The 20,438-nt window shown below is 44.5% G+C and overlaps 1 protein-coding gene across 9 annotated transcripts in view; it reads right to left on the bottom strand.

Annotated features, from left to right (window-relative positions):
- Positions 1–20,438, bottom strand: part of TNRC6A (trinucleotide repeat containing adaptor 6A) — a 61,904-nt gene that overhangs the window by 5,118 nt on the left and 36,348 nt on the right. For 4 of the 9 annotated variants that reach the window (XM_039382372.1, XM_027736039.2, XM_027736037.2 and 1 more), the window contains 17 exons: positions 19,569–19,901; positions 14,918–14,965; positions 9,925–12,513; positions 8,952–9,116; positions 8,601–8,776; positions 8,344–8,424; positions 7,860–7,911; positions 6,667–6,809; positions 6,173–6,319; positions 5,865–6,002; positions 5,509–5,637; positions 5,335–5,412; positions 4,873–5,083; positions 4,277–4,309; positions 1,908–2,039; positions 363–521; positions 1–26 (listed from right to left, as the gene is read on the bottom strand). The exon at positions 1–26 is cut by the window's left edge and continues 115 nt beyond it. In XM_039382372.1, coding sequence (XP_039238306.1) covers positions 1–26; positions 363–521; positions 1,908–2,039; positions 4,277–4,309; positions 4,873–5,083; positions 5,335–5,412; positions 5,509–5,637; positions 5,865–6,002; positions 6,173–6,319; positions 6,667–6,809; positions 7,860–7,911; positions 8,344–8,424; positions 8,601–8,776; positions 8,952–9,116; positions 9,925–12,513; positions 14,918–14,965; positions 19,569–19,901 — 4,640 coding nt within the window. The remainder of the gene's footprint in view (positions 27–362; positions 522–1,907; positions 2,040–4,276; positions 4,310–4,872; positions 5,084–5,334; positions 5,413–5,508; positions 5,638–5,864; positions 6,003–6,172; positions 6,320–6,666; positions 6,810–7,859; positions 7,912–8,343; positions 8,425–8,600; positions 8,777–8,951; positions 9,117–9,924; positions 12,514–14,917; positions 14,966–19,568; positions 19,902–20,438) is intronic. The other 5 variants (XM_027736040.2, XM_027736038.2, XM_027736044.2 and 2 more) reach the window with 5 other exon arrangements.

Raw genomic sequence — 20,438 nt, forward strand, 5'->3', positions numbered from 1 at the left:
TTTCCATGGCTCACCAGGGCGAAACTCTAGGAACACAGATGCAGAAAAGAAGCTTATTTTGATTATTTTTTAAAACATGAAACAGCTGTCTAAACAATACATCTCTTAATGACCAAAAATCCAAAACCTTTTACTTAATTTAGTCTTCACTTCATTCACTTAATTTCTAGTTTCTCTGCTCCCATCTCCCCAGGCAGATACGCTTTTCTCTGCGCAATAAAACTCCCGCTCTCCATTTCCATCTCTAAAGAACACCCTTCGGGCTCTTCTGGAGGCTGGCTCCTGTCCCCTCCACATGGAACACCCAAGGAACCAAGGACAAACCCAGGGGAACCATCAGGGGGAGGGCAGTGGAGCTGTACCTGGGGGCCAGTTAACACTGCTAGAGCCATTAGGCGATTTGGCACGGGGCCAGCCGTCCCCAATGGAGCCGGGAGGGCTGGCTGGAGAATTACTGCTGTTCATAAAGTCATAAGGAACAAACGGAGAATCTTCCAGCCTAAAACCACTTGAAATAGCACCTGAATAAAAAAAAAACAAACACAAACAGCGGTCAAATATTTTTTAAAGCCAGTTTTTATATCCCTATATAAATACATATAAAATCACGCCCTTGTAAATCATTAATGAAATATATGGCAGCTCACTGTCCTCTTATATAGGAAATCTAAAATGAAATGTGCCTGAATAACTCAGGAGAAAATTGTAAGAATAATGTTCCATGGAATCCCTTCACTGAAAGTACCATGCGTTCAATGTAACATCTATTGAGGGTGAGAGCATTCTGTGGGACCCCAACTGGCTAGAGGGGGTAGTGAATGGATTCTGTGGTGGGAGGGCTCTAGGAAGAAATGGCTACAGCACGTGAAGGATCTTTAGCTACTGCAAAGTTCTGTTTATTCTACTCCTTTATTCTATTCTTGGGAGGGAAAATATATAATATAAAAATCCCTGGAGACAGAGCAAGGAATGGTTTAAGAGTTATCAGACAGCAAAGCCAGTTCTGCTACAGTTCTGAGGGAGCCAGGGATTCCATGCAATATGGAAATTCCTAGTCCTAGTCAGAAAACATCACCTACAGCTAAAGGAACACCACCACTGCCTGTGGTAAAAGTTGGATGGGGTTCAGCTGCAGGGTATGGTCACTACATGCTACAGCAGCAAAGTCACCTCAGAGCAGCAAAGCAGCTGACACGTCTAAAAATACGCCAACAATCTGAGACTGAACAGTAACCGGAGACTGGGGACATTTATAACTATCTTTAGACACAGAATCTTTGGGCTATAGACTCAAATTTTAACTGGATGAGATTTCAAGCAACTGAAACAGTTAAAATGTCATATGAATCTTGATTACTGCAATCAAACATAAAGCAACCAAGTCCACCTCCTCTAAAACTAAGGACAGCAATGGTACCAGTCTAGCCCTTCTAAGCTCTCCCCAATTTTAGAATGCAAACATAAGACATTCATAACCAAAACCTGTCAGTAAAAATGTCAGCCATGCCCAGAATGTGGTAAATCCCCAAAAATCGCCTTAGGGCAGCAGGGTGGTGGGAGAGAAAACTTGAAAACCTAAAGCTTTTGGCTTAAAAATATATGAAGCATTCCACTCGAGATTAAGGTAAAACTAGTAGCAACAGTCACACTTACAGAAAAGTCTGGTTAAAAAAGGAATTCTGTACAATGTTTCTACTAATCTCATCACAAGATCACTCTGTAAGCACAGTCAGCAAATCTGTGGCTGCTGTGGAAGACAAGCAGCAGGTTGGCACAGACGACACAATACGAAGTGTGACAGCTACAGCAACACAAGAGTTACAACCACAGCCCAAACACAGCAAACCTGCACCTTACACCCAGCGCATGACAGGCTGATGTACTGCTCAAAGACATGCTGAACATACCATGTTTGCTGGAGTTTTGATCTAAGGATGTGTTCACAGAAATGCTGTCGACTGTAGTCCATTTCCTCAGCCGAGATTGTGGCTCTTTAATACTGCTCATATCCAGGTTTACATTCAAGTTTGAGTTCATTCCTGAAAGCATACAGAGCTTATGAAATACAGACTGAACTACTACTTCTGCTCATCTCTGCTGCTGTCCCAATAAGCACTGAAGAGCACACTGCTATGGTTATGTCATGCTTCCAAGTCCCTGGTTTTGAGGAACATTCGAGCATTTAATTCAGTGAACTCAGGGCAGACAGAAGCTAAGCTGAGCAATGCAAAGCACTCCCAAGTTCTCAGCTCATGTCCTCATGCAAAAATGTCAGTGGAAGAGCCATTAGGAAGTCAGAGAAACTAAAATGTAAATACCTAAAATATGGGGCAAACAGAATTTGTCTTGGCCTGTTCTAAGCTGTGGTCTGTACTTCCAAACGTTTCTCTCCCAGAGAATCAAGACAATGCCAACCCAAATCAACCCAAATACCTGGGAGAACCAGCTGTTCTGGGCTGTGACAATGTGCCCACACTTGACTTTGCCTGCTCTCTTTCCAGGTCTGTAAGAATCCTGAACTCACAATCATACCTGGGTACTCTTCCAGCCCTTTAGATCTAATTACTTCATTTCTGAAAATAAACCACTACAACGGTTTCACTTGGGGCCACAGACACACAGGGAGCTTCTCAAATGTCTCCTAGAAACGCCTTCCTTCAGCACTGGAAACGAGGGCTTCATCTTTCTCCTGAGTGGACATTCATGGCCACAGAGAAGCTGGCTTGTTTCTCTGGGGATTAGGGTTGTTTTTCTTAAAGGCGTGATCAGGAGTTGAAGCCAGAAATGCCTCCCCTAGAAAAGCCTTGCACAAAGTGCTTGGAACAGGATGGAGTTTTAAAAAATGTAGCAACTACCAACAGCTCAGGCAGAAAAAAAGCAAAGTCCAATCGATCCTATTTGTGACACCTCCCTCTGGCATTTTGCTGTTGTCAGAGCAGTGACTGCACCACAGAAACCTTCCTTCTACCTCTGGAGCAACTGCAGAGGCCAGACCTCTGAGAGAAGGGTTAGGAGGATCCCAAGCTGGCAGAGGTGCATAGCTCTGACCAGGCCAATGCCAGCCCCTGGCAGGCACAGGTCTGTCACTGCCCTGTATGGGAGACCTATGGGCTGAGGGATGGACACCAGTCCCTGGACAGGATCCATAACTTAAACACTCTTCCCAAAAGTAATTTTTCATATCCTATTCTGGAAGACTTTATATTGTTCAGCTATACTCACTATTTGGCAGAAAAAGGTTGTTTTTATTATTAGAAATACTTAATTCTGTAATGAATGGAGACGAGACTGCAGGACTGGTCAGGGAGAGAAGGACATCCCGGCCCCCAGTCTCTGCTTTGGGTGAGTATCTAGTGAATCTTGACAAATTCCTTCCCTGGAATGGAAACACAACCTCTTTGCTGGGTCTCCTGACAGTTACAAGAACCTGGAGAAAATAACATACCTACAGGATTGTCCAGGAGACAACTGGGCAAACTGGGCTGCCTCTCACATGACACTACCTCTGGACTCAATTCTTCACTGAAGTGTGAAGAAATTCCAGCAACCTGCTCTCTTACCCTTAAGCTTTTATGAGGACTGAGTGTGGCTCCATGTGCTTGTATCACTAGACAGTGCTACTCCAGGGGCATCCCAAAGAAATCCTACCTATACTGTGGCAGAGTCCTGAGGGATCTCAAAGCCACCTTTCATACACTGCAGGTGAGACGTGGCCATGGTTCAGGTGAGAAAACAGCTCTGTAACAGCATATTCCAGCTCCAGGAATGAAATAAAGGAACCCGAGGTAGGCAGGATGCAATTCCCCAGCATGGAGTTTGGAGAGGAAGTGAAATATTCCTTTCCTTAGATCTAACACAGTGTCTGCAATAGCTAAAAAACTTCATTTGTATGCCTTGTTCTTTGAATGAAAGCATAGTTAGACGTTGATGCCAATCATCACCAGCAACCATGAAGCAGCAGCCTGGACCCAGGACTGGCCACAAGTCACCTCAGTGTGGCACATGCAGGGCCAGCACTGCCCCGCTGGCTCCACAGCTCCCTCTGCAAGCACGGGGGTGTCAGTCCCCAGGACACAAACTGCTCTGCAAAAGGCAATGGGGATGCAAAGGAAACCAGCCCAACAGAAATGACCCAATTAGAACAAGCGAGAAGAAAAGCAAAACTGAAGGGGAGGAAAAAAATGGGGGTAAGGAACTGAGGTAAATGGTAAACACTTGTGGTAAGTGTAATACAGCAATAAAAAAGGGACCTAAAGAAAGGAGAAAATATACGAGCCTGAAATTTCTGAAGTAGAAATTGGACAGAAACCTGGAAACATAGGGAGAAAGAAACAGGAGATGTTTGTATTTATAAATGTTCAGACATTTTGCCTGAAATGAGATAACCATTCTTTAAAAATGCAGATCCAAAAGGTTTTTTCCTAGGCTAAACCACTAACAGGCAAACTGACAGTTTGTTCTACCTGTGCAATTCTAGTCATTGGAAATCATTGTGGAAATCCAAAGAAATGTGGCCACATCAATGGATTCTTTGAATGGATTCTACTTCTAAAAGTTTTTTAGCTCCAGGAACCAGGACTTTGTACCACTTTGATCCCAAGGGACCCATGGGATAAAAGAAGCACTAAAAGGAGCCAGCCATTCCTCAGGACTGTAAAGCATTCGGCACTGAGACCCAGACAGTCACTGGGAATGAGAGTACCTGGGGAAAAGCTCTTTGGTGAAAAGGGTAACTGGGTAAGCCCCACAAAGAATTAGTACTTCCACTGAAATGGGGAGTGCTGACTGGATTACAGTCACTGTTTTAGGAGACAGGCAAGGGGAAAGTAGGGTCTGTGTCACACAAGCACTGACTGACTGCAGGAGACTCACCTATAGGGAAGCTGCTGAATGCATTGATTGGTGACGGCCCTTTCTGCAGCTCAGGAGTAGCGTGGGGTATGACATTCTCAAGGAAGGATTTCATGGAGGGCTGATGGAGTGACTGCTGTTGAGAGGGTGGAGTTTGCTGCTTCATTAACAGGTTTGGATCAAGCTGACGGGACTGTTGCATCATCTGTTGCTGCATACTAAGAGATCGACCCTTAAAAAAACAGAGCAGTTACAATATCAATGGGCAAAAGCTTTTCCACATTTAAAGGAAGAGAACGAAATGCATCTCTGTGCTCCGTGCATCCCGCACAGCCAAACCCCAGCACCGAGTCCCTCCCTTAGGGCCATCGAACCCAATTCACTCCTGCACACTTCAGTACAATTCACAGCAAGAAACGGAGCTCAGGATGAAAAACAGTTGTAAAGAGAGTCTGAGAAGTCAAAATAAAGGTGTTTGTTTACCTGCTGCTCCTGCTGCTGCCGACCCCCCGAAGGCATGCTCCTTGGAGTCTGCGCCTTTTGCTGCTGAGCCAACAGCCGCTGCGAGACATTGGTGTGGGGGGGTTTAGAGCAGGCCCAGCCCGGGCCAGGCCCCACTCACTCACACAACACCGAGCGACCCACCGGGCAGCTTACCTGTAACTGGGAGATCTGAGAAAGCTGGTTTAACTGGGACAGTTGATTCAACATGGCTACCTGTTGTGGGCCAAAAAGTGGGCTCAGGCCACCGTTGTTTGGTGCATACTTCAGTAATGATACTGGAACCTGCAAAACAGACCGGGACCGAGAGTGACTGGCTGTAACTTAGCCCGGAATATGGAGAATATTATAACCTCTGGTCAACAGCTGCCTGGTTTCTGAAACACTTATCAAGCCAAATATGTTCCCAAATATTTACAGAATAAATATGAGCAACACCAACAAACAAGGGACAATTTTCTGAAGCAGCATTTAGGTAGTCTCTACACAGAATGCTTTCTGTACTCAGTTACCTGAGGGGATAGTAATGGAGGAGGCACTTGAGCACGTGGATTAGGCTGAGATGAATTAAGAGGTTGTGCTGGAGGCTGCTGCATGCTCCTGGGCTGTGCTGCTATATTCCCAACACCAAACACACTGGGATTGCCATTCTGGAGAACGGATGGACAGTCAGTGACAATAAAGGTTCTGCTGCTTCTCCCACCCCACTCATTTCAGTTACAAGTTAAACACATATCAATCACACAGGCAGCTACAATGTTATATCAAAAGGCATTAAATGCCGCCAAGTAACATGCCAAGGATATGCACATAGCCTTACCTGTCTAACAGAATTCAAGTTTTGCATACCCAGCCCTGCTAGGGAGCCCAGGGCTTGGTTAGGTAGTGCATTATTTGAAGGGGGAAGCTTCATGTTTTGATTGGACATAAACTGCATGTTTTGGGACTCGTCTGCTACAATGCCATCCTGATGGGACACACAAACCGAGGCGCAACAACCAGCCAGCAAGCAAGCAGAAGGGAGAAACCATTGCCAGGAGCAGAAGGGAAGAGTCACAGGACAGTCCAGCACCAGCAGGAAATAGGCAGAAAACAAAAGAGATCAGGTTAGTCATTGGCACCACAAAGGGCTACAGAAAGTGCTTAGTACTGTATGTCAGTGAGTTAAAAAGAACAGTTCATATCTCATGGATTAACCAGAAAGCCCTCACTCCCCTCTACACTACCCGCAGAGAGCTCAGGAGCACACAGGTAACTGCTCAGAATGCAGAGTCAGAGGAGTTCAGAAGTGTCCACCAGTGAGACTCCACTGACCTTATCGAAGTAAGGACCGCGATCCATGGAAGACTCTTTGGGAATTTGGGGACGAGAGCCAGGGCCTTTTCCAACCACACGATTGTAATCTCCAGCGCCGAGGCCGTGCTTGTCCATCTCCATCCGCTTGTCCTGCAGTAACCCTGCGGGCAGGACACACTGGCTGCAGCACTCAGGTGTCCTTCAGGCTTCAGCTACAGCAGAACCAGCCTGTGCTCATGAAGACCTGAACTAACACTGCTCTTGGACAGGAGACTCATAAAAGAAATATCACTTTAGCTTTAAACTCTCTGGGCTTTACTGAAAAGGGAAAGGAAACCTTATGCATCGATGGCTACAGACAACTGGAAACATGGAATCAGCACCATGATTCTTCAAGGCTTCATGCAAACATTACTCTGTTTTCTCTTAAAACCAAGAACATGTAATTGTTTAAACGTGAAATAATTTAAGTATCAGGCCTGCCATTAATATTAAAATCTAAACCTCAACAGACAGTTTCTTTACACGAGAGACTGTGAGCCTCAAAGTGAAAATAACCAATTTTAAAGTGGAATAAAAAAAGAGTAACTACAATAAAAACTACAATGCTACAATTACTTTTACTTAAACATTCTATCATCATAGCATATTGTTATTAATGTATTAAAGAATTATACTATTTTTTATTTGCTAAAGGAATCGTAATAGTCAATGGATTAAAAAAAAAAAAATTGCTTCCAAGTAATTTTACGCTCGGGTTTAAATGTTTCTAAAATAATCATTCAGTATTAATGTAGTTCTTAGAACTGAATATGTGTTTCCAAGAATGAACCCAATGAGTGAGTGTGGGATTTGGAACATTTCTGTTTATACTCAGTGAAGTGCCCAGAGGGCAATCAAGATATTTGTATTACAAGAAACAAACCCACCGTGCCCTGAAAACATTCTCTTATGTCAGTTTAACATATATAAATGTATATAAGCTTGGCTAATATTCCTATAGCAACCAGGTAATGCAGGTGTGCAACATTACTCACACACACAAATATTTTTCTCTATAAGAGTATTCCTGTTCTTTAGGGAAACATATATTTAACTACATATAGCTATATATACATTTGTATTTTAAAAGTAATTTACAGAAGGATATAAGCTAAAAGAGAATCTGGAAGGAAAAGCAATAAAGCCCAGCTTGGTTTTGCTGTTCTTACCTCCAGACATGTCCATCTTATTGCTCTGTATGGTTTCTTCTGGTGATTCTCTCTGAAGCAATAAAATGAATAGCAATTATTTAATAATAGTGTTTTTAAGAGCTAAAACAAAGATTCTTACACACTATTTGAATTCAAACCTGCAAGAGAGAAAAATCGAGACAATCAGATGCTATTTGAAAGCATTTTCTCCCTTTAGTTGCTATCCAACTGAGAACAGGTTCTCTCACCAAAACTCCCACGTAACATGGAGTAAAGCAACAGATTATGGGATGAACACCTGGGTAGCAGTTACAAACCCACTTTTCATCAACAAAGAGCTCTTTTTGTAATGAGAATGCAAAGAAAAGGGATGGGTGACAGAGGGGAGACGAACACAAGTAAAAAGAAAACCATGATGAAGATGAACAGAGCATTTAGAAGTCTGTACATGGTAACCAGCCCTGTGGGAAGGCAGCAAAGCCAGACAAAGGCAGTTACTTACTGAAAAACTGAGATTTGTGAATTGCTTAATGAATGGATTGATCCATGTTTCATCTTGCTTATTTCCACCTTTCATTATTCCCTTAAAAACAGAAAGGAATTTCTGTGAAACTCAAGTATTTATGACCGACTGCTTCAATTACATCACAAAGGGTTAAGAATGAAAATTAAAGTGCAGCAGTGCTGCAGTCACGCAGGAATCCCTTCTGACTTAGCTTTCAGAAATGACAACAAGCCTTGCCCTGAGCTGCTCCTTACCTTTGTGGGCATTTTCTTCATGTAGGGTGGCCAGTTTAACGATGGGTTGGCTTCTTGTGAGGAACTGCTGTTCCACATTCCAATCTCGACATCCTCCTCTTCCTCCCAGCTGGTCTGACGACTGCCTGTCAATGGCATATCATCTCCACACCAACTATCTTGCATAGATTTAGGCCCTGGTTGTGAAAAAAACCCAGCACATGAACATTTCAGTGGCAGCTGCTGTCCTTCACACCAAACACAGCTTGATGCTGACTGCAAGGTGAACACCCTCAAAAACGTGAAGCTTCCACAGAGGTGCTTCACCTCCCTCAAACACACTTGTTCCAGGATGACACAGAGAGCACTCACCAGGTTTATTTGGAGGCTGTTGCCCAAGAGGAGCATTTCCCCAGCCAGAGGTGCCTCCTGCATCGCTGACGGGCTCTCCCCAGCTCGTACCAGTGTCCATGGGCTTACCCCACGCTGAAGTTCCGTTATCTACAGTAGTGGCTGGAGTAGAAGGCTCTCCCCAACCTTTGCAAAGCAGGGGGAGTTATTGGCATGGTTTTGAACAGGATTTAAAAGCTACCTAAAGAGACTCAAGCGTTTTGCTTTTCCTAGATCCATAACATACAATAAAAAGCGTGAGAGCACACATTTCCATTTTGTGTGAGGGTCATTATTACAACTGCAAGCTGTTCCATAAATAAAATAATCACGGAAACACAAATTTTGTACCTAAAGAATTACATTTCGATAATACAAATTTCTAAGATATTAAGCTCCTAAAAGCTGCTCATTACATCTAAGTGACCCCTCTCTGCACTTGAAAAAGAGATAGAGCACAAGATACTTCCTAAATCCCATCTAAGTTCCTCCCCACAATTGTTATTCACTGCTCACGAAACTACAGGACCAGAAAGTCTGATCCCAAGTCTGTATAAACCCAGCATCCTTCATTCTGTCTTGTAGAAGCTCAACGCTTTTTTCAGGGAGGCTCATTGGTAATATTAAGTTTTAACTGTTTTAGAATCATTTAGAAAAAGTTTCATTCCTCAGATACTATTTTAAATATTTTCTCCATGTTCCCACTCCACAGAACTCAAACAGAACTGTCTAGTCCTTCTTACTGCAGCTATTTGAAACTAGAACAGGTCTTCCAATCTGTACAAAACCATCAAACCTCTATGAGCCCTGCTGTTCATTTTTTTAATGAATAAAAAGCTGACTTCATCAGCACTTTGTCCTTTCCATCGAACCTTTCCATTGTTCTATGAAGCAAGAATAAAAAATTGTTTTAAAATCATCAGAAAACACAAATCTGGATAAAAGCCAGGCTTACCAGAACCCGAACTGCTCTCCTTGCTAGTCATGGCACTTGAAGACAGTAGCTGCGGATGTACCTGTGCTTGCTGGTCTGAACTGCTGCTACTGTTTGGGACATTTTTATTCCACATATTCACATTTTTGTAGTTGTATTTGCTTGGATCACCCCAAGCAGAAGTTCCATCATCAATCTCCATTTTCCGGCGTATAGATTCAGGGGATGGTTCCTCCCAGCCCGTGGGCTCTTCCTCCTTTGCCGGGGCTGGCATCGGCCCCCCAAGCCAGCCCGACCCAGGGGGTTTGTTCGTGGCAGACGGGGCTCCCCAAGAGCCAACATCTTGTTTGTTCCATTCTGGAGAGCTGACTGGCTTTGATGAGTCCCCCCAGACTTGAGGTTGATTGGATTTTGGAGGGTCTCCCCAGCCCTGGTTCTGATTAGACTTTGCAGGCTCATCCCATCCCGAAGAGTTGTTTGGGTTTGCATTATTACCTCCCCAAGTAACAGAATTCGATTTACCTGGCTCATTCCAACCAGACACCGACCTGTCGCTGTTGCTACCTCCAGAACTGGATTTCTTTGCCTCACCCCAATGGTTACTTCTGGAATTTTCTCCCCAGCTATCACCAGCAGACACTGCCCAACCCTGGCTGGCCTTCTGTCCATCTCCCCATCCCTGCTTCATCTTCGGTGTGTCATTCCAGGATGACTTTTCCTCTTTGCCACTTCCCCATGATTGATTGCTCTTGACCATTACTGTAGCAGCAGAATCTTCTTCCCACCCCCCTTGGCTGTTTGACCCTTTGGAGTCTCCCCACCTTGTAGCAGACTTTGGATCTCCCCACCCCGATACAGATGAGGTATCGTTATTATTAGGGCTAGGTCTATCCACACACCCCCCTGAGCTGGAAGTCTGTGTCACAGAGCCCCCCCAGGCCTCTGTCCCATTGTCAGTTTTTCTTTCACCCCTCGGTGACGTTTCGGTATCCCAGGCAGTGTTCTGTTTGATTGGAGTCTGTCCCCAGCCAGAGTTGGAGAGGACACGTGGATCTAAGTCAGTTCTGTTCACTATGCTTTGGAGTAACGTGTGCTGGTCAACCTTCCTCCTCTCTCGGTTCTGGCCTTCTGCAGCTCCTCTGTCCTCATGGCACCCAGTGCTCTCCGAGCTCCCCTCGCTGTCCCCCGTACCTGTTTTGGCCCATGTGCTGTTCTGCTCAGCCATCTGGGAAGCAGCAGAACTCTGGCTGTTAAGATCATCCTCCTCAGTAGACTTCCATCCATTTGTAAACTTCCTGCTGTTTCCATTCACACTTTCATTGGAATGCTGATTACTAGGCAGTTTGCTCCATTCCCCGTTGGAAATGTTAGTGCCAGTGCTTTGTGCAGGGTTGCCCCATCCTCTTCTGCTCCCGCCAGCACTTGCACCGTTCCCGCTTCCCCACGGCATGTTCTGGGAGTTGACTGTCCCTGCCTCCCACACCCCTCCTCCTTTATTCCCATTGATTTGAAAGTTAGTGCTGCCAGGCCCGCTCCCGCCCGGCTGCATTAGAGTTGCATTCACAGTGTCACCATTAGCTTGGCTGTTTGGGCCTGGACATTTGTCTCCAGAGTAACTGGAACCATAGGCACCCCAGGTAGTACCGTAAGAGCCGCCGGTTTTGGCCTCACCATTGCTCAGGTGAGAGATGGAAGTGCCGTTTGCCACTGGAGAGGCCTGAATCTGAGAATGATTCATTGTGCTCACGCGCCAGGCCCCGGGCCCTGCGGTGTTGGGCAGCTCGTTCATCTGCACCGAACCAGCAGAGTTTGGTAAACTAGAGGTCATAAAGTTAGTAGTGTTATTTGGTCCATTCATTTCAGTGTTAAGGTTTTGAGGTTGCCCACTGAATGAAACATTCCTTGTACCATTTAATTCAGAATCACAACTTTCCTGAAGGCTTCCCCAGGAACCGTGGGCTGAGCCACCCACTTTCGAGTTAATACTCTGGCTGTTGGCCATCTGACCTATGGTACTGCACTGAATGCTTGTGCCAGGACTCCCACTCCCCACGGACCCTTTCAGGGCATGTCCACTGTTCTCCAACACGGACCAGGCACCATGGTTGCCATTTGAATTCAAAGTGCTTGGATTTAACCCTCCATTTGATGAAGAGTTTATGGTGCCCCAAGCATTCATTCTATTGTTGCTACTTTCAGATTTGCTGTCAGGAGCATCCACAGAAACTTGACATGTGCTTATTATGGATCCATGGGATAACCCCCACGGCCCATTAATACTTCCATTGCCCACATTATTGCTGTTGCTACCAACCACAAACTTATTCTGAGACCCATGTCCGATGCCATTGCGAATGCCATCGCCTTCTCCGCCTGTGCTCCCTGAAGCCATGATAACGAGGTTCCGCTCTGACCCAGAGCTGGAGGCAGAGTCAGTGTCCATACATTCTGAAGTCAGCTCTGGGTCACTGCCAGTGATTGATGGCCATGCTTCTTTGTCAGAGCCGTCTACGATAACTTTATCCCAGTTTGTGCTGGAGTCACTATTTGAAGAGACTGGTCCCCAGTGAGAATTTTCATAATGGGATCCTAGACCACTGTGGTTCAGATCTAAAAGGAAGAAGGAAAGTCCAAGAGCATTATTGTAAGTTCAGTATTACTACCTCATTAAGTAGAAGAGGAAAAAAAGAATAAATATACTAAGCCAGGAATTATTTTGTGTATTATTTTGCTTCTGTTGACACTACAGTCACAGGAGGTGATGGAGAAAGCTCCAAGTACAGCTGCCCAAATGCTGTCACACATATCCCAGAACACCTCTCCCAGGATGCAGAGCTGCTCTGACAAAAAACTTGGAGAAGCACTTCTAAAGATCTTTTATTTTTCAGAGAAACATTTTTTTAAAAAGTACTCTGTATCACTGCATATAAAGTATTTTCTAAAAACATATACATATTAAAAAACTACAATATTATATAAAAACCAAAGACAGCCTGAAAGGCAGAAATCCCAAGAGGACACTGCACAGCACTACCAACTGCTGTGTGACAGCAGCCAGAGAACACACACCTTCCCCCCCATTACAGACATCATACAAGATTCTTACACACACGTTACTCAAGATATTTTTATACAACAACTTGACACAAAAAGCACAAGACCCATCTGAAGTTCTGCTTCAGAATGCACTGATGCAGAAGTCCATTTTTAATTAATTTTTAATCAATATCAATATTACTTATCATACAGTGAAAAAGAATCTAGTCCAAGACTCTGGGTCCAAGAGCTGGAGCAGCACAGAGCAGGGACCACCCACCACTCCTTAGCATGGGGCTGGTGAGAGCCCAAGGGGGTCCAGGCACTAAGGTGAGCTCCCCCTGGTAAGTGCAAAAAAGAACAGTGGCTCAGCAGTTTGGAAGAGGAGGAGTGGGGACAGACCTGCTGCAGACAGAGCTCTGTCCCAGGGCTTGGCAGCTCCCAGGCCTGCAGTTCAGTGGAACGGAACCCAGAACTTGCTGATTCATGTGCTACTAGAAAAACACTGCCCAACAAACCTCAAGGTTTCAACTCTCACCCTGATATTTATAAAAATACATTTAACCTGTACTAAGAGACTGATCAAAGAGTTGCCTGCACCCTTGGGAGCAAGAGAACCAACAGCACAGAACAACACCTTGATTACACAAACACCATCCCTTTCAAAAGCAACACGAAGGCACACAGATGGCAAACAGCCTGAATTCAGCATGGAGAGAGATACAGGTTAGGACTGCGAGTCAGGGGGAAATGGTAAAACAAACCCTAATTTGCACAGCAGCAGAACACATAAAGAAAGCTGGTATTTATTACAATTCTATTCCCCTAATTTAACTGTGATGCGGTTTGTGCCGAGCCAATCCCCAACAGCATACAGCCAGAATCTTCTCCTAGTGCATACAAAACTACTTGGACCAACAGTCTTTCTCCTGGACACAAATATGTGTTAGTGAGGTTTAGTATGAGCCACCGTTCTGGAACATTCCTATCTGAATCTCCTCAAGCCACGAACTTCGGAGTTTAAGGACACAAATACTGAACAAGCAGGTATTAGACCAGAGAAACACCCTCAAAACTGACAACCAACAGCTGACAATATACTGCCTTTGGTGCACGGCACAAGCAGCCAGAACAGCCTACTCTCGCTTTTCTTCCCAAAACTATTTAAAGATGCAACTGAACTTTTGCTGCTTAAATCCTGGACAAAACATTTACACAAACCTGAGTTCCTTAAAATTCTGTAATCTGCTAGGATTGTTTTCAATAATCTGTAATTTAATGCTTTGCAATAATCTGTAATTTAATGCTTTCTAGCTATGAGTTATTCTGCAGGAAATGTTTGCAGGAAACTGTATTTATTTACAAAAGCAGTTTGTTTGTTTTAAAGTACCATCACACAGGCTAAAGTAAACAGAAGGACTGAGAAATGTAAATTAAGGAATACCTGGATCTTGCTCCTTCTGCCTCCTTTTCCTGCTCCAGTACACCTGGCACCCCCAGACTGTCAATACTACACCTTGCCAATCACTGTACCTTTGGGCCTTATGAACAAATGCATTTTAGTAAACAAACTTCTGAGCTTTCAGTGAACAATCAAGACATAATTTCCTCCACAGTGCTGCGGCACATTTCTGATAGAAAGCACAGGCTTGCACAGATTATTCAATTTAATACCACAAAGAGGTGATTTAACGAGTAAGCATAAAGGCAAAAAAAACCCACTTAGTGTTTTAAAGCTAAGGTGCCAAAAGCTCTTAGTATGAATTCTGACTAAATTAGAAAATTAAAAATGTTAAACCAAATTAGTATGCAATGGCACAGAGAAAGTATACTGAAGTCAGTCACACAGCACATGCTACTGAAAAATGTAAGCCAAAGAATAAAAAACAATAATAAAAAACCCCAGACAAAAGTGTGTGAAACATGTAACTACTACAAACACGGTAGTGCAAAAGCAGGTGAGATGGAAGTAGCTAACCTGACTGGTTAGGGGAGTGGCTCACCAAGTCCCGAATGGGAGGCATGCCTACAAAAAAAAAAGCAAGAAAATCACAGAAGTGTTACTTCAGTAAACGAGAGAACAGTCCCCAAACCACTCACTGCTGTAAACCCAGTCTTTAGCCCCCTTTTCCAGGGCAGGTTTCTCTCAGAGCCAGCTGCTCTGATCACCTCCCTGAGCAGGGACACTGACAGCAAACCCGGCCTGGGGATTTCTGCATCAGCAATTCAGCTGCTTTCACGACACAGTTCCACTACCAGCTCCTTGTTACACATTTGGCATTTAGTGAACCAGTTTAGCATGTCCTTAAAAGTTTGATTTACATAAAAAAGAGGAAGAATTTATAGTCAAAGAAACCAAAATCACTTCATTTTGGACTGTACTGACTTAGAAGTTTAGAGGTCAGCCCTGAAACTTCAGCAGTTCCTCTCTGAACAGTACCTTTGCTCCACCTCAAAGTCAGTAATGTGCTGCCTGACTGAGCAAACAGCAATATCTAAGTATGGCCCAACTCTAGTTTAACCTAAGCACGTGTATAACTGTCATTTACCCTCTTTCACAGCCTCCTCCTCCTCTGTGTCCCACAGGCACTATATGGAATCAAAGTTCATGTTTCAAACTCACAAATTTTACAGTGGCAGACTGTAACTGTTACATTTAAGGCAATGTTTCCCAAATTAATCCAGCCTCCATCACTACTAAGGGCAAATCCTAACTGCTCCCTTCTTCCCTGACTCCTACAACAGCCAAGAAACTTCTCCAAGTTAAAGGAGGAATCTTTTGTTCCCAAAGGCTGTGTCTGGGACACAACTTTGTGGCTCTGCTGCAAGATGCACTGGGATGAAGGGAGACAGGAGGAATCCAAACTGGAGCCATGCCAGGAGCCCAGAGGTGCTGTCCTGTTCTGCTCTGGCCCACAGTTGTAAGCAGTTACTGCTGGCTATTATTTTAGTTCATTATATAAACCATTTCACTGTGGAATAACCACCTGGCTATTCTGTGTTCCACAGGAGAGGTGAGCAAACACCAGGGCTCTGATGGACCCTTCCTTCTGTGGGGAGTTTGCACATGGGGAGCATCAGTGAGGCCAATGACTGAACTGGGGATGAAAGTGTGCTGATAGAGAGCTACTTATGGAGAGTTCTTAAAATAACCATCTTGGCACAAGCCTGGATCTGTTTCAGAAGCACTACGTGGCATCAGCTTCACTTATGTGTCTCTACTAAGAAGATATGCCAAATGTCCTAAAACCAGCAGGAAAACAAAGAACCCACAGAGCTAACCCTTCTTCAGCTTCACTTCTAAACAAAGCATGTTCATTTTCCAAACAGGAGATGATTTTCCACACAAAACACAAGTAAAGAGATAGGGTTTTGACCTCTTTGTAATTAAAAAATTCCCCAATAAGAAAGACAGAAAAACTTAGTGTGGCCAGGGCAACTAGAGACTTCAAAGTCAGCAGTACTCGTGTTCCCTGGGTTTTACAAATCACTACCAAATCATTCCAACCACAGCTGGAACTGGGGAGAGCTTTTCAGGAAGACACATAAACCAACCATAGCCATTCCCAATTCCCGCAATTCTGATTTCAACACCTCAAGCCACAGTTTTTCTTGTAGCCCTAATAGACATATCAATTCCAGTAGCCATTAAATAATGCTTTAAGACAAAAAGTCAAGAAGGTATTCTGTTAAGGTATCAAATTTAACCCTAGTGTCCATGGATATCCTGCCAAGGATAGGGAAGGGATCTACAGATATGTCAAATTTCATAGATTTTTGATTTCAGAGGTAACATCATGGAGGGTACCTGGAATAGCTGTTGGAAGCCAAAAGAGGAACTAGGGAGAGTGGGTGAGATGGAGATAGGCAAATGACAACAGCATTTCCTTTCAGATACAAAGGTGTCAGAAGACACGGGGTCACTCTTGGCTGCTGCTGCACGGCCACCTCACCTCACCTCACCAGCAACTCCTCAGACAAGAGCTTGAAACCAGGACAAAAATCCAGCATGGAAAAACTATTTGCCTTCACATTATCATTGTGTCTGTGTTTCTGAAAGCACATAACAACACATCCAAACCAGATGTTATTCCTGGTTTTCCAGGCAAAGAGACCCTCCAAGCACACAAACAAGTGGCTCCAAGAAAGGTGATCCTGGCTGCCCAACCTCAACCAGTGGCTCTGAGGACTTTTCCTGGGACACAGGGAACACCAGGAGCAGAGCACACAGGGACAAAGCTCTGACAGGATGCTACAGGCCACACAGACATTTCCTTAAGGTGGGAAAGGGATCTGGCCAACCATTCTCTCCCCTGAAGGCTCTCAGAACCGCTTTGGAACCAGCTGGGTGTGTAGATATACTACTCTAATAATTCAGGTATTATTCAGACCACAGAACTCCTCCCAGGGAGGCAGCTGCCCCAGACACCAGTACAGCACTGGGACATGCTGGCAGTGCCCAGCCCGAGGTGCCCAGCCACACCAGCATGAATTCAAGGAAAACTGAGCAAAACTGGGAAGAATAGAGTACACAAGTGAGAATCCAGCTAGTTAAATACCGGGCTGTACACAAATTCTCTGGATACAACTAGGAGGTTCCACAGGTTGTATAAACAGTAATACTTCTTAAGTTAGTTTACCTGCGAATTTGTATTTAAATCACCACTTGCTACCATACAACCTGACCAGCAGAGGATATATGCTGCAGAAAAGGCTTCATCTGAGAAGCAGCCAAGTATATGAAAGGTGACTTTAAACCTGGCTATGGGCAGGAACAACATTATACAGGTGAAGCAAAAAAATTAACTACTTAAAAATTACTTATTGCAATGGTAAAGAGTTCTATCAGTATGTTACAGAAATAATACTGGAAAGTAATAGGGTAAACATTCCCAAAGGGAATAAACTGCTGCCAGTGCTTTGATTACTTTCATTTTAAATACTGCTTCTACAAGATTCAGTAATCAGAACAGCTCAAAATTCAACTCAAACTTGAAATATCAAGGCTATTTTCAGGGGCTTTTTTGCCTTTTTTTTTTTTTTAACTGAAAGGGCTAGGAGTTGCATCCTTTGTGGTCTACAAAACACTAATTTTGAGAAACACTGGGAATTTAGTAAAGTCTCAGAAGAAACTATTTGTGGAAACAAATTACATCATCACTGCTATGTGCACATCAAAATATAAATACAACTATAAAAATAAGAAAGTATTTGTCCAACATATTAAGTATTAGCATGTACTAATATCAAATCCCTTTGAAAAGCTAGATCTCTCACAGAAAGTTACTTTTTTCCAGCCAAAAATAAACTGCATTAATGTCTTGGAAAATTAACTGAACTGCACACTAGTGCAGTCACTGAACAGCACATCATGCATGTGTAACAGGGAAGTTTACCTGTCTTAAAAGGGTATTTGCAGAAATGCATAATAAGCTAAAATAACAAAGGATAACTGTACTTAAATAGTAATAAAGGTAAAGTGGATCCATTTTGTAGGGCAACCAAGCTTCAAGTGGATAAACAGAGAAAAAAACTGACCTAACAACAAAAAAGCAATTCTGATATCCTGAACAAGCCATAGCCTGGCTGGATCTGTAGGCATGAAGTTAAAAAAGAAAGAAAACTCTTGAGGTGTTTTTCAGAATCACAGAATGGTTTGGGTTGGCAGGGACCTTAAAGCCCATCCAGTGCCACCCCCTGCCATGGGCAGGGACACCTTCCACCAGCCCAGGCCACTCCAAGCCCCGTCCAACCTGGCCTTGGACACTTCCAGGGATCCAGGGGCAGCCACAGCTTCTCTGGGCAACCTGTGCCAGGGCCTCCCCATCCTCACAGGGAAGGATTTTTTTCCCAATATCCCACCTAACCCTGTCCTCTGGCAGCAGGAAGCCATTCCCCCTTGTCCTGTCCCTCCAGGGCCTTATAAATAGTCTCTCTCCATCTTTCTTGTCTTGGGTCACTTCAGGTCCTGGAAGGCCATAATTAAGTCACCCCAAAGCCTCTCTTCTCCAGGCTGAACAATCCCAAATCTCTTTCCCCACAGCAGAGGTGCTCCATTCCCCTAATCATCTCCACGGCCACCTCTGGACTCGTCCCAACAGGTCCATGTCCTTCCTGTGCTGGGGACCCCAGAGCTGGAGGCAGCACTGCAGGAGGAGCCTCACCCACGCAGAATGCCCCCCTCCCCTGCTGCCCATACTGTGGGATGAGCCCATCTCTGGAAAGGGTCCTAAAGGCCCTTCCTTGTGAGGTCTGTCTATCAAAACTGGACACAGAAAAGGTGCTCTGTACCATGACCACACTTGGGTCAATGCCCAGGACAGAGACTGGAAACGTGGAGCACAGCTGTGGTCATACTGGAATCACCACCTGCTCCAAACCTGCCGTGCCTGTCACACACCACTGGCAACAAGAAGCCACTGAGATGGGCTGAGGCTTCAGTCTGGAACTTGCACAAAGAGGCCAATACCACCCTGCAATGTTCAACAGCAAGCTACAACACAGCCAGGTACCTTCTCATGCTACAGCTTACAGTGAAAGCTTAAATAATGTGGGCTCGAATATTACCCTGGCAAGGGAATTTACAATACTGGATTTTAGTTCAGGGAAAACAAGGTGCTTGCCCTCACCTGGCTGTTTTTTGCTGCTGTTGGGCACTTCTCCGTTGGTCACGGGCTGGTTACTGGTGACAGTGCTGCCTCCTGACTGGCCGTTCAACACTTTGGGAGTGGATCCCAGGTTTGCAGCTATCACTGGTAACTGCTGCCCTCGTTTCAGAAGCTGTTTCTGTTCCTGGTGTCGGAATCGCGGTGGTACTTCCCGAGGAGGGTATCGAGGCAAGGGCTGCTGCTGGCTGCTGGCTGGGGCCCGCTTGGCATTATTAGTAGTGCTGGTTCCTGTGGAAGTGCCGTTGGAGGTGACAGGCTGAGGCTGGCTTACACTTGTCTTGGTTTGTTCTGGCACTACCCCCACCCCCAGGAAAAAGAAAGTGGGACAAAGTTATTCATACGAATGGCAACTTAAAAAAATCAAAGACTTAGTCAATACTTAAAGGTGTTTTTATATGATGCAATGGATAGCATTTCTTCCTATTCAAGCTGTAACTCATTCCCCAGGAAAAGCTCTGTTATTCCACAATCACACATTTTCATGGCACAGATCTGGAAGCAGGAATATGCCTTGCTATCACTCCTAACATCATCAGTTACAGTAAACTACTACTAACCAGCTTTCTATAGCTTTTTGCTGACACACCAGCACTATGCAGTTTATTTCAGCATTTAACCTTCATTTAGAAAACTACTTAAGTACTAAAAACTTAAGTTTCCCACTGGAGTTAGATTTTCAGTGTCATGTACAGAAAACCGCCCTGGCCTGGCCCAAGAAGAACAAGGGGTGAACAGGACCTACAGGACCTGTTGCTAAGACTTCCCTGCTCTGTCGACCCTAATATCCAAAGGGGAAGATATCAATGCCCTCAAGTCACTGGTTCCAGCAGG

This window comes from Pipra filicauda, unplaced genomic scaffold, assembly GCF_003945595.2.
Source record: "Pipra filicauda isolate LSUMZ 115617 unplaced genomic scaffold, ASM394559v2 scaffold266_size1643727_pilon, whole genome shotgun sequence".
NCBI classification, from domain to species: Eukaryota; Metazoa; Chordata; class Aves; order Passeriformes; family Pipridae; genus Pipra; species Pipra filicauda.